This window comes from Saccopteryx leptura, chromosome 3 (genome assembly GCF_036850995.1).
Source record: "Saccopteryx leptura isolate mSacLep1 chromosome 3, mSacLep1_pri_phased_curated, whole genome shotgun sequence".
Lineage (NCBI taxonomy): Eukaryota > Metazoa > Chordata > Mammalia > Chiroptera > Emballonuridae > Saccopteryx > Saccopteryx leptura.
Window position 1 is genome coordinate 26430006 of NC_089505.1, and position 14069 is coordinate 26444074.

The 14069-nt window shown below is 44.2% G+C and overlaps 1 protein-coding gene and 1 non-coding gene across 4 annotated transcripts in view; both read right to left on the minus strand.

Moving 5' to 3' along the window:
• The window catches only part of ARFGEF3 (ARFGEF family member 3), a 155728-nt gene that overhangs the window by 31337 nt on the left and 110322 nt on the right, over positions 1-14069 (minus strand). For all 3 annotated transcript variants that reach the window (XM_066373141.1, XM_066373140.1, XM_066373137.1), the window contains 5 exons: positions 12595-12728; positions 10226-10371; positions 7141-7320; positions 3915-4059; positions 2234-2356 (listed from right to left, as the gene is read on the minus strand). In XM_066373141.1, coding sequence (XP_066229238.1) covers positions 2234-2356; positions 3915-4059; positions 7141-7320; positions 10226-10371; positions 12595-12728 — 728 coding nt within the window. The remainder of the gene's footprint in view (positions 1-2233; positions 2357-3914; positions 4060-7140; positions 7321-10225; positions 10372-12594; positions 12729-14069) is intronic.
• Positions 4576-4681, minus strand: LOC136402018 (U6 spliceosomal RNA). The gene has a single exon (XR_010750924.1). It is a non-coding gene; the product is annotated as a U6 spliceosomal RNA (small nuclear RNA).

The following is a 14069-nucleotide window of genomic DNA, read 5'->3' on the forward strand; positions in this document are numbered from 1 at the left end:
GGAGAGCCTTTTACTCGAATGAAGCAGACCTGCTGGGCTCCTGGATGCGGCTGGTCACCAGAAACACCAGCTGTGGTTAGAAGCTTGGAACTTTCAGCCCCAGCCCCACCCCCCAGGAAGGAGAGAGGGGCTGGGATCTTAACCATCTATTATGCCAACATTATGAACCTCCATAAGAATTCCAAAATTACAGGGTTCAGAGAACTTCTGGGTTGGTGAACACAACTACATGCCAGAAAGGTGGCTCACCCCAACTCCGGGGGACAGGACCTCCTGCACTTGGGACCCTCCCGACCTCTGCCTATGTATCTCTTTGGTGGGTCATTGGTGTCCTTGATCATATTCCTTATTATATATATAATAAACTAGTAAATGTAAGTGAGTGTTTCCCTGAATCCTGTGAGCTGTTTCCAAGGGGGTGGGGTGTCAGGGGAACCTGCGATGTCTGGCCAGGAGTTGTGGGTAACCTAGAGACCAGTAACTTGAGACTGGCATCTGAAGTGGGGGACAGTGTCGTGGGACTGAGCCCTTCACAGTCTGTGGGGGCTGAGCGAGTTCTGCATGGTGTCAGAATCGAATTGCAGGAAACCCAGTGAGTGGCCCAGGGAATTGCTTGGTGTGAGGAAAACCCACACTTCTGGTGTCAGAATGAGCTGTGGGCATGGCAGTAGTGTGAGGTTAAAGCAGACCTAGGGAGATGTGAGGTTTTCTTCAAAAAGAACAGCATCTTCTACTATAATGCAAAGGGTCAGACACTGACATCTTCTTACAATTAAGACACTAAATTATTTGGCTTCTATATAGCACAGAGCTATTTTTTAATACATTTTTAAAAACCTTTCTTTGTATCCACTTTTCTTTTGTAAAGGAATTTGTCAGTTATTTAGCAAGAACATAAAAGAATGGGACTAAGAGACATGGACAAGAGGGTGGTAATTATGGGGGGGGGAGGGAAGGAGGGAGCGGGGAGGGGGAGGGGCACAAAGAAAACTAGATAGAAGGTGATGGAAGACAAACTGACCTTGGGTGATGGATATACAACATAATTGAATGACAAGATAACCTGGACATGTTTTCTTTGAATATATGTACCCTGATTTATTGATGTCACCCCATTAAAATTAATAAAAATTTATTTATAAAAAACAAACAAAACAAACAAAACAAAACAAAAAAGAATATTATGAACCTTACATTTTCCTTATTTGAAAGTATGTCAGGCTATAGGTCTAAGAGCACTCCATGGTGCAACTTTCAGAACTTTAAAGCTTAAGTTTCTTCTAAATTTTGGTTAAACTAACGGTCCCTCCCTTCTTCTTTTTTTTTTTTTTTTTACGGAGACAGAGTGAGAGTCAGAGAGAGGGATAGATAGGGACAGACAGGAATGGAGAGAGATGAGAAGCATCAATCATCAGTTTTTCATTGTGACACCTTAGTTGTTCATTGATTGCTTTCTCATATGTGCCTTGACTGTGGGCCTTCAGCAGACTGAGTAACTCCTTGTTCAAGCTAGTGACCTTGGGTCCAAGCTGGTGAGCTTTGCTCAAACCAGATGAGCCCGTGCTCAAGCTGGCGATGTCAGGGTCTCGAACCTGGGTCCTCCGCATCCCAGTCCGACGCTCTATCTACTGTGCCACTGCCTGGTCAGGCCCCTTCTTTCCTTTTTTATGGGTAAACTCAGGCTATATAAAAACCTGTGACAGAAAGTCATGTTGTGTAGCAAGACTCTATTTAGTTAAAGTATTCCTGAATTAAGCATAAAATCAGCTAGGTAGTTTCTGAAATACACAAGGCCTCAAAAGAGGGGGACCTTTTATACTTTTATAAAAGATTTTATGATTAATAAGCCCTAGGGGAAACATTCTTAATTTTTGTTTAGGAGCTGGGAACTCAAACTCAAGATCTAATTATGTGACATTGAGAAGAACAGTTTCCTGTATAAAGGCAACTACTGAATAGTCGATATTTTAAGATTCAAAAAAGAAGTTGAAGTAACAACAACATATAGATTGAGAACATACGTCATTACAAGATTATTCCATGAACACAATGAAAACCATCAGCCCTGGCCACAACCCCAAGCTGCTCTGCCAGGAAGCTCTCTGTTTCTTCGATTCCAGGATGCCTGCTTGCTCTGGGCAGTCACTGGGCCTGTCTCTGGGGCTTCCTGCACAAAGCCATCCAGTAAAGGGTCCCCAGCTGTCACAAGGCATAGAAGGAGTGCTCCACTTACCCAGTCCCTTGACAAACTTCATAAGGCACATGATGTAACTAGTGGCTGCGTTAGCAAAGACCTGGATGTTGTCGGTATTAAGAAAAGCTTCAAAGACATCAAATACTGGGGCTTGGCCTTTTCCTGTGGGAGGAAGATGATAGAATTTTAAGGAAGTTAAGTCCCTACCCTTCAAGTTGCCCTTACTCCCAGCACCTTCCACGGGGCCTTGGAAAAATGTGGAGAAAAGTCAGGGCCTTTTGAATGAGCAGCTGGCCTGGCTCCAATGCTGTGCTTCTTAGCTCTGCCTGCAGGGGGAGCTGCAGGAAGCCTACAATGAGCTCAATGGAGAGATGGCAACAAAGCTGGCAGAACGCAGGGCTGAGGCCATGTGCAGGTTGATGGGGCAGTGACACACAGGCCCCTGGAAATCTTCTTTCTGCCCACATAATTATAGGAAAGGGAAGGTTTATAGATAAATCTCTGATGGCATATACTAATTTATTCACAACCTTTGCAGAAAAGAGTTAATGTAGAAGGACTGAGACTGCTGTCAGAAAGGCTTGCTTGCAAAGTTGGCCCTTGGCTGGAGCCTGGGAACTTGGCTCTCAGAATATTCCGGGCAACAGCTAACCAATAAGGGTAGTTCACCGTGCCTAGACTGTGCAAACAATGTGGTTCCTTCTGAACACCTGCTCTCCTTCGGGGAGTCTGGAACTCTGGAATATGCTATGCAGAAGATACCTCCAGGACCACCCTCAGCTCGGTGTCTGATGTGCTTTCCTGGGCGGAAACATTATGCTCACATTGCTGTATTTTTCACTGCTGGCGGCAAAGTGTGTTCTGTGGGACCCCTCAGGGGAGGGTGAGAGCACAGGGAAGCCTGCGCAGGGACTCCCCACATTCTCCTGTCCTCCCCCCTTATAAGCTGGCTCGTCCTCACTATGTTGCCATAATACCTTTTAGCTATGAGCAGTGTAATAAATTCTGGGCCAGGTAATGAATCTTAGCATAATTACATGCCAAATCCTGTGTCCTCCTGGTGGGTCTTGGAATGTGCGGGATGGTCTTGGGGACACCTAACCCCACACCCCTGGTTCTGGGTATGCTTTATAAATGCCCATCCATTTCCCAGTCAGACCCAATTGCCTTAATTTGGATTTCCCTGTGTTATGATAGTTTTCTGTTTCTTTCTAGCAAGTGGATAACATTTTTCATTTTGGCTTTAGGAACTAGCTCGATACAGATATGTATAGGTGAAATAATAGAAGTCTCCCAGCCTTTCGTCCAGTCTGTTGGGAAGAGCAGGGCCTGATGGTGCTCAGGGCTCCCAGCCTGCAGGCCAGACACGGAACTCGTGTCCTTGCTACCTGGCCGATTTCCTGCTGACAAAGCACAGCTGAATGCTGGTCCTCCCTATTGTTCAATTTCCTCTGACAGCGTGAAACTTGGCAAAGTTGATGCTCTGTAGCAAAAATCACCCACACAGCCTTCCCACTCTCACCACTCCTATTCAAGTTCTCTCCAGAGCAATAGGCAAGGAAAAGAAATGAAGGGCCTCCAAGTGGGAAAGAAAGAGGTAAACCCTGTCTGCAGACGTCATGATTTCACACACAGAAGATCTTAAAAGACTCTAACAGAAATGGTCAGAACAGAGAACTTCAGTCAAGTTTCGGGATCTAAGACCAGCACGCAGTCTTACCCATGGAGTAATCGCCGACGAGGTATTCCTTCACCTCCGACTTGCTTCCGCTGTGCACCGTTTCCAGGGCGCTGAACAGGGGCCTCCAGCCCGACTGGATCTGGGCGGAACACACTTCCACCAGCTCGCCAATGGACGTGACAACCTGGCGGAGGCAAAGGAGGTGGCGGTGGCATTCAAAACCCTTTTCTTAAAAAAGCAGGGGAGTTTCTGGCAAGGGGGATGTATTTTTCTGTTTCCTCTTTTTGGGTTAATTTTAGTGAAAGAGAACAAAAAGAACCCCCCACACAAAAATCTCCTAATTAAGCAGTCGTATTGCGTGAACTGGCATTTTACTAATGACTAACATTGCTGAGCAAATGTTCCTAAGCTTATAATTAGCCATTTGTAAATACTTTGCTGTTTTCTCGCTTGGGTTTTTTGTCTTCTCGTTATTGTCTTTTTATTTTTTTTTTAGGGTTCTTTATGTATTCTTGATTTAAATTCTTCCTGAGATATATAATTTGCAAATATTTTTTCTCACAGCCTTGGGCTTGTCTTTATTTTTTAATGGTGTTGGAATAACAAAAGTTTTACATTTTAATGAAGCCCAATTCACCGATTTTTTTTGTACGTGTGTTTGTGTGCACTGGCAAAGGGTGGCGGGATGCCGGGGACTGCACAGAATAGGGACTGGTTCACGAGCTTGTGTGCCATCCTGGCCCAGGGGCTGTGCTCATCTTCTCTGAGTTGTTTCAGTGTTCACGCGTGCCGCTGAAGTGAGCGCCATCAAATTCTTCTTCTGTGGATCATGCTGGTGCCATTTCTAAGAAATCTTTGCCTAACCCAACATCTCAAAGATCATCTCCTATATTTTTTTTCTAGAAACATTTATAGGTTTTGCTCTTATAGTTAAGCCTATGATCCATATTTAGTTATTTGTTGTGTATACTGACAGGTAAAAGTGTAGTCATTTTTATTGTATACGTTCAAGCCCTATTTGCCGAAAATAATACCCTTTCCCTGTACTGAATTTCAGTGTCATCTTTGTCAAAAACTAATTGAACATAAACAGCCTGACCAGGTGGTGGCGCAGTGGATAGAGTGTTGACCTGGGACACCGAGGACTCTGGTTCAAAACCCTGAGGTCACCAGATTGAGCATGGGCTCATCCAGCTTGAGTGCAGGCTCAGTAGCTTGAGCGTGGGGTCGCTGGCTTGCGCGTTGAGATCATAGACATGACTTCACGGTCGCTGGCTTGAGCCCAGAGGTCACTGGCTTGAGCTAAGGGTCATGGGCTCAGCTGGAGCCCCCCCCCCCTCCCCCCGGTAAAGGCACATATGAGAAGGCAATCAATGAACAATTAAAGTGCTGTAAAAACAAGTTGATGCTTCTCATCTCTCTCCCTCCCTGTCTGTCTGCCCCTGTATGCCTGCCTGTCTCTCTCACTTGCTAAAAAATGTGTCCTAAATTTTTTCTGTTTTTTTCTATATCTATTTATGTGATTATGTGGTTTCAATCCTTTAGTCTACTAATATGATGTTATATTAATTAATTTTGGTTTAAGCTGTTAAACCAACCTTACACTCCTGGGATAAATTCCATATGCAACAGTGTTCGATCTTTATATGTTTGTTGCTGGATTTAGCCTCTCATAATTTTTAAAGGATTTTTTGGAGTTAATTTTGTGAGAAATATCGGTCTCTGTAGTTTTCTTGTAGCTTTGGTATGGAGTGATACTGGTCTCCGAGAGCGTGTGGCATGCTCTTTCCTCCACTGTTGTCTAACAGTTTGTGTAAGGCTGGCATTCTTTCTTTCCTAATTAGTTTATAAATTCACCAGGGAAACCTACAGGGCATGGGATTTCTTTGTGGCAAGATTTCAAACTACTAATTCAATTTCTTTACTTGATATAGATCTACTTGGATTTATTCTTTCTTATAAAAAAAGTTTTGGCTATTTGTATCTTTCTAGGAATTTTTCTATTTGGCTTCAGTTGTCAATTTTGTTGGCATAAAGTTGCTCATAATAGTCTCATAATTCTTTCAATTTCTGTAGTGTCTTCAGTGATGTTTCCTTTTCTGTTCTTGATGTTGTCCTTTGCAGTTTCATTGATATTTCTCTGTTGTTTTCCTTTTTCCTATTTGATGGGTTCTGTTCTGGTCTTTATTATTTCCTCTTACCTACTTTGGATTTACTCTTCTTTTAGGGTCTTGGGTGAAAGCTTAGATTATTGACTTCAGATCTTTCTTGGAGCATTTTCAGTTATAATTTCCTTTGCATTCCTTCAATTTTGATATGTTGTATTTTCATTTTCATTCATTCAAGATATTTTCTAATTTTCCCTGTGACTTATTTTTTGACCCAAGAACTATTTAGAATTCTAGAGTTTCTTTGGTTTCCAAATATTTAGGCATTTCCCAAACTTCTTTCTGTTGTTTATTTTGAATTTAATTCCACTGTGGCTAGAAAAACATGCTTTGTATAATTTCAATTCTATTAAATGTACCAAGGCTAGCATATCACCCATCTTGGAGAGTATTCAATGTGCACTTAAAAAGAATCTGTGTTCTTTTGTTGGGTAGAGTGTTCTAAATCTTTAGTGATCTACCACCTAGTTGTTTTATAAACTACTTAGAGAGAAGTGCTGCGATGTCTCCCAGTTGAGCGTATGGTTAAGAGCAGGGGTCCCCAAACTTTTTACACAGGGGGCCAGTTCACTGTCCCTCAGACCGTTGGAGGGCCGGACTATAAAAAAAACTATGAACAAATCCCTATGCACACTGCACATATCTTATTTTAAAGTAAAAAAACAAAAAGGGAACAAATACAATATTGAAAATAAAGAATAAGTAAATTTAAATCAACAATCTGACCAGTATTTCAATGGGAACTATTCTCCTCTCACTGACCACCAATGAAAGAGGTGCCTCTTCTGGAAGTGTGGCGGGGGCCGGATAAATGGCCTCAGGGGGCCACATGCGGCCCGTGGGCCGTAGTTTGGGGACCCCTGGTTAAGAGTATAGATCAGTACAGCCCAATTACCTAGGTTCAAATCCCCAACAGTTGCACCAAACACTGATCATTTATCTTCAGCTAAATAGATCTGCCTTTCTTTGCCATAGATTCCACCTAGGACTATAGGAAAGGCGAACTCCATGAAGTTCACAGAATAGTGCCTGCCAGCGCACTCAGTCAGAGCTGGCCACGCTGCTGATGGCAACGCTGACTACCGGGACACACTGACCTGGTCTTGGACGTCCTCGTCACACAGTTCCAGCTGCATAATGCGCTCAAATGGTCGGAAGAGTGCTTCATTAAAGTGAAAATGAGGGGGCTCGTTCCAGTCGGTGAGCACCTCCGTCAGGATATCGTGGATGAAGGAAACAGCCTTCTGAGACACGTGTCTTTCCTTATGGCAGGCAGCCTGCAAGATTCACAGGAGAACAGAACACCCTCAGAGCTTCAGGCCAGTGATAAACTGGTTTCTGATGGTTTTCCCAACCCACCGCACAGCAGGGAGGTGGACGCAGCAATTCTGTTAAAGTAAAAGTCATTTCGAGGGATTCTCATAGATGAACTATTGCACATGAAATGGTATTTTTAGTAATCTAGCAAACTGAGCAGATGCAACTCCAATTTCACTTAAATGTTTCTAAAAAAATAAGATTATCTAGTAATTTCTTCTTTTCTTTTCTCTGAAACATGACAGTTTTCTTGGGTGGTATAGAACATCAGAGTGTAAAGACATTAGAGTTGCCCGTGGTCTCATTCTTAGCTGTCCCCTGAACACATAAAGATCAGAGGCATCATTTGTCCCTCAGTGCGGTGGGCCAATTGTACCATTAGAGCTCTAATTGTTCAAGCTCCTTGTATCCAGTCCCCTGAGTAATCTTCTCCTCCTGCCCCTGACCCTGGGCTTGGATGTGCGGCTTGCTTTGAACAGTAGCAAATATTATACCTTAGAGAATTAAAAAGTTGTTGTGATTTGGGGTTTGTTCTCTTGCTGTCCTTTGGAATTCTAAAAATGCCAGGTGAACCATCTGGGGCTAGTCTTCAGGAGGATGAGAGAGCCCCTCTGTCCAACCTTCCCCACCAAGGTCATCCTGGTGCAGCTGGCCCCAGACTTCGTGCTAGCTGACCACAGGTGATATGTAAGGCCAGCTCAGATCAGCCAAGCCTGGCTGAGAAGGGAAGAAGTGCCCAGCTGAGCCCAGCTCAAATTTCTGACCCAGGGAATCATGAGTTAAATACATGGTTATTATAAGTAAAAGCCCAGAAATAAAACCACATTTATATGGATAAATAATTTTTGACAAAGGAGCCAGAGACACACAATGGAGAAAAGAAAGCCTCTTCATCAATGGTGCTAGAAAAATTGGAAAGCCACATGCAAAAGAACAAAACTTGACCACAGTTTGTCGCCATGCACAAAAATTAATTCCAAATGGATCAAAGGCCTAAATATAAGATCTGAAACAATAAATTACATTGAAAAAAACATAGATACTAAACTTATGGACCTTAGCCATAGAGAACATTTTATGAATTTGACCCCAAAGGCAAGGGAAGTAAAGTAAAAAATAAATGAACAGGACTATATTAAACTAAAAAGCTTCTGTATAGCAAAGAAACCAACAACAAAACAAAAAGGCAGCCAACCAAATGAGAGATGATATTCACAAACAACAGCTCAGATAAGGGGTTAATATCCAAAATATATAAAGAACTCACAAAGCTCAGCAACAAACATCTAATTTAAAAATGGGGAGAGGACCTGAACAGACACTTCTCCCATGAAGACATAACATACAAACAACAAATAGATAGATGAAAAGATGCTCACCTTCACTAGCTATTAAAAAATACAAATCAGAATTACACTGAGGTACCACCTCACACATGTTAGATTGTCTGTTATCAACAAGACAGGCAATAAGTGTTGGAGAAGTAGTGGAGAAAAAGGAACCCTTATTCACTACAGGTGGGAACATAAACTGGTACAGCCATTATGGAAGACAGTACGGCAGTTTCTCAAAAAATTAAGAACAGAGTTACCATATGACCCAGCAATCCCTCTACTGGGTATCTACCTGAAAATCTCAAAAACTGTCATACACAAATACATGTCTTGTGGCCAAGACATGGAAACAACCAAGGTATTTCTCGATAGAGGACTGGATAAAGAAGATGTGGTACATCTACACAATAGAATACTACCCAGCCATAAGAAATGATGAAATATTGCCTTTGGCGACAACATGGATGGACCTTGAGAATATTATGCTAAGCAAAATAAGTAAATCAGAAAAAGCTAAGAAGCAGATGATTCCACATACAGGTGGGATACAGACTGAGACTCATGGACACAGACAAAAGTGATGTGGTTACAGGAGGGAGGGGCTGAGGGGGAGGAGAGTAAGTGGGGGCCAAATATACGGTGACAGAAGGTGGTTTGACTTTGGGTGATGGGCACACAACGCAATGAATAGTTCACATGCTACAGAGATGTATACCTGTAACCTATGCGTTCCTACAGAGATGTATACCTGTAACCTATGCATTCCCATGGACCAATGTTACCCCATTACATTTAATTTCTAAATAAAAAAAATGGTTGTCATTTTAAACCACTAGGTTTTTAGAATGGTTTATTATTGTGTAACAGACAACTGATATACTGTTTTTCCATAACCAAGTTATTATTTTCTACTCCTTTCCTTACTAGCATGTTCTCAGGTTTGTGAATTAAATTCCCCCCAAATACTTTATAACATATCTCTACTAACATAAAACACTAAAGAGCTCTTAAGAATATCATCACTGCGGAACAAGGCAACAATTTTCCCACCGATTTAGAAGTAGCCAGTCACCATGTACTGAGATGCTGAGATGAAGAATTACCATATAATCGATCATACAAACTGCTTTTTGTAGTATGCATGTTGTTAGGAGAAGCGGGAAGTATGGTTCTCCCGCCTGAAGGGTCCTGCCCAGAGGATGGTTAGGTATCAGAAAAGAGAGGCCCGCAGGAGAAGGCACTGTTGGTGCAGGTGGGTGCCAGGTCATAAAGAATGAAAACTGGCTGTGTGAGGCCCCTAACCACATTGTAAAGGGAGAGCGTCAGAGGGAGACCTGGGTCGTGCTGCCCTTTGGGGTGATTCTTTAGATGCTGAGAGGTATAATTAGAGATCCATGATGCTTGTGACCAGGTGATGGGAACCTTCCCCTTGTGCTGTGGCCACAGTGCTCCTTGTCCCCACCTCAAATGAAGACCCCAGAGCTGGCTCTGCTGAAGGAGTCCCCTGAGCGCCCCCCTTCCCCGCACTCACCTCCACCAGGTGCGGGGCCACCAGGCTCCAGCAGCGCATCACGTGGAGCAGCGGCCTCGACTTGCTGCGCACGATCCTCAGCATGGCATCCCCCAGGCGGAACAGGTGCAGGGCGCTTTTCCGGTCTTGGGTGGATTTAACTTCTCCTACAAGAAGAGAAGACCGTACAAGCCAGAAAGCCCCAACTCAGAAATAGTTTGACCTGCTTAAGCACAGACAGAGGATGCAAATCAAATCCTCTCGGACCAGCAGGATTATCTGCTGAGTGCTAACCAAGAAAGGGGAGGAGACTGGGTTCCAGAGAGACGGGTGGTTCACTCCGCAAGGCCCGGGCGCGCCTCTCCCGTTCACCACTACATTCCCAGGGGCAGCCGAGACACGTGTGAGCCGTGCTTGCTGCTAAGAGAGAATGCAGGGGACCCCAAACTTTTTACACAGAGGGCCAGTTCATTGTCCCTCAGACCGTTGGAGGGCCGCCACATACAGTGCTCCTCTCACTGACCACCAATGAAAGAGGTGGCCCTTCTGGAAGTGCGGTGGGGTGGATAAATGGCCTCAGGGGGCTGCATGCAGCCCGCGGGGCCATAGTTAGGGGACGCCTGATTGTAGTGGATGAATAAAAGGGGTGGGGAGTCGGGCTGCCTGGGCGCAAATCCTGTCTTCACCTTTTAGTATTTGGGTTAGACTGGGCCAGAGATATGGGTCTCTAATCCACAGCTTCTCATTGTAAAAGTGGAGCTAATAGCACCTATTTCTGAAAGTTACTTTAAGGGTTAAATGTAATAGTACTCATAAAATGCTTAACACAGGCGCATACCTCCTGACCAACACTGAGCTATTATCACGACTGTCTCTATCGTCACCCTCTGTGGTCATTATCCACCTTGCCAATCCTTTGTGGCACCTCTGAAGCCCTTGCCAAGCAAGTCAGGCCCCTCTGCGACCCAATGGCCTGCTCTCTGGCCTGCTCCGTTTGCTTCTGCACAGTCCCTGCCCATTCTGACCTCTTACTTTCTCCGCCACGGTCACCTCTGTCCTCCCCATTCCCTTCTCGCTCCTGTCTTGTTGCTTCCCCTTTGCGGCCTGCAAAATGCTCATCAGTATCAGACTCTTCCAACCAAAATGCTTCTAATTAGTCTCGTGGTATCAAATAGACTTCACAATGACAGTAATACTGATCATTGACATTTACTGAATGTTTACTCTGCGTCAGACATTGTGTTGGTTCTTTGTACCTTTAACCATTTCCATTTTTAAAGCAAACCTGAAGAAAGAAATGTAATCACTCCATTTTACAGATCAGTAAATGGAATGCTGGAAAGGTGAATTGACTTTTCTAAGACGATGAATCCGATAAATGGTGAAGGCAGCATTTTGACTCATATCTGATTGATTTCAAAGCCAATGCTTCCTCCTCCTGGGTCTGTTGCCTCTTCCTAACTCTGCTCATGCTTTTCTGTAAGCTCAGTCTGCTGGTTTCTCTAATGCCAAAGGCTCAGATGGTTGCCCTGGGTTCAGAGATGCCCAGAAGTCTGACGGTGCTGGAAGGCTTGCTTTATATAGCCAAGGTTTTAAAGTCTATTAAAAACTAGTGAAGAATGAACAGTGGTTCTCAAATTAGAATCTGCAGTAAGGATCAAAAGGCCAAATATATAACACTTAGAACTTCAGATTCCTTGTGACGGAAGGGACCTCCAACCTGGCGCAGGGCTCGGGGCCTCTGCCTGAACTCATCGGAACAAGGTATTTGAGGTTGCAGCACACCCACCCGGGCTGTTGATGGACAGTTGCATTTATGGGTAGCCTGCTACCCGTTAGGAACCACTGGACAGTTCAGTACAACTCTATCCCCTCTTCCAGTCTGGCCTTGAAGAGGGCCTTTGTCTGGCCTCATGAATGAAGACAGAGAAATGACCCATCACGAAAGGGGTATGCCCTGAGAGCAGTTCTTCCCGAAGTGGCACGAGGCTTCGATTGCTCCTTCCAGTTTCCTCTCCCCCATCCATTCTGGAATACTGCAAGTTGACTGGACTGAGTTGAGTGGTGTGGTTTGTGACATGCAGATGGAGTCCCCCCTAATGAGAGCTGTCTGCACCCTGAACAGCCACACGACTTCCACATCACAAGCCCAAACTTAGCAGAACCTAGCCCAGGGCCAGTGGCAGCAACAGCCTTGCCATTCACGAAGAATAATCCCACCCCTCACCCGCACATACACTCATCCTGCCTTAAAACTAGACGACAAATTAGCCAGGGTTAGTCTTGAATCCTGAAGACTGGATTCAAGCCTTCAGGCAGGCTCTTGGTATCAGATATCTGGGCTGTTCCCTGATAACCTCCTGGCACAGGCTCTTTGGGGAAAGAATTACCCGGCATTGCCAGCGAGTAGTCAACCGTGTCCATAATGGAATGGAAAAGCTGGGACTGCGATGCTTTCTTCAGCTGGTAAAGGAAACCTCCCAAGGCCATGAGGTTCAGCTTATCCGTAGCGTCTTCAAAGAGCCTGCATGCAACGAAAAGATTTGGTGCTTGGAAGCAATTCAGCAAAGTATGGCAGAATGATAATTTTGTTAGACGTGGTCATTTTGTTAGACGTTGATTAATGAAAATGTGTAAACACTGAAGAAATTATGATATCACCATATCTAAAATGATTTTCTAGAAGTAAACTCTACCTCTGAGGGTTTAATCTGTAGGGCACAGGCTATATATATAAATATAATTTTAAATCTTTGTCTCTTAGGGCCTCGCTCAGCCACTGGAGGCACTCCTGAAAAATTTTGCAAGTTGAAAGATGACAAATGATCGCTCCCAGAAGCTGAATAATGGGAATGGAGTCCTTAGAATTAGCTTCAATCTCATAAACTGTATGTGGTCACCTTAGAAATGAGGCAAGCTGGCCTTCCACTACATTGGGGTCATCTGATGCCTGCCCTCCAACCTTGTGGTGACACCAGAAGGATAAGCAGGCCCTGAGGTGTCACGTGCTGGGGAAGGGAGAGTGTCTCTAATAGAAATGGAATACCAAGTCCCTTTTGAAGGAGTAGTATGAGGCACAAATCAGTGAACTACTCAGTCACAAATTATTGTAACAAACACATTTTTCCTGCTGTTTTGTAATTCTATCCCCACCCCTTTTTCTCCTTTTTTTAGCGAGAGAGAGAGAGAAAGAGAGAGAGAGAGAGAGAGAGAGACAGACAGACAGACAGGAAGGGAGATGAGAAGCATCAACTCATAGTTGTGGCACATTAATTGTTCATTGATTGCTTCTCATACGTGCCTTGACCAGAAGGTTCCAGCTGAGCCAGTGACCCCCTTGTTCAAGCCAGTGACCTTGGGCCTAAGCCAGTGACCTTAGGCCTACAGCCAACAACCATGGGATCACACTGATGATACTTGGCTCAAGCCAGCCACCCTGCACTCAAGCCAGATGAGCCTGTACTCAAGCCAACGACCTCAGGATTTTGAATCTGGGACCTCAGTGTCCCAGGTAGATGCTCTATCCAGTATGCTACCACTTGTCAAGCTGTAATTCTAATACCACCTGGTTTCTGGATCTCATGAACCATTCCTTCTTCTTTCCTAGCAAGAAAAAACAGTGGTGAATGTTATATCCCACCTGGCACTGTATTCAGATTCCAAAATACTTTCACAGCTACCTTGTTGAAGAAACAGGAAATAGATTATGTACTGAGTTAGTATATGTACTGGGTTAGTAGATGAAGAAGAAACCAAATCTCAGCACAGCTATTTATATAGACATGAACTTGCAGTTGGTTGGTGTCAAAGGCAGGTGTTCCGAGCCCCAGCCAGTGAGGGAACTGCCCACTGCTCCCTCCCTTTC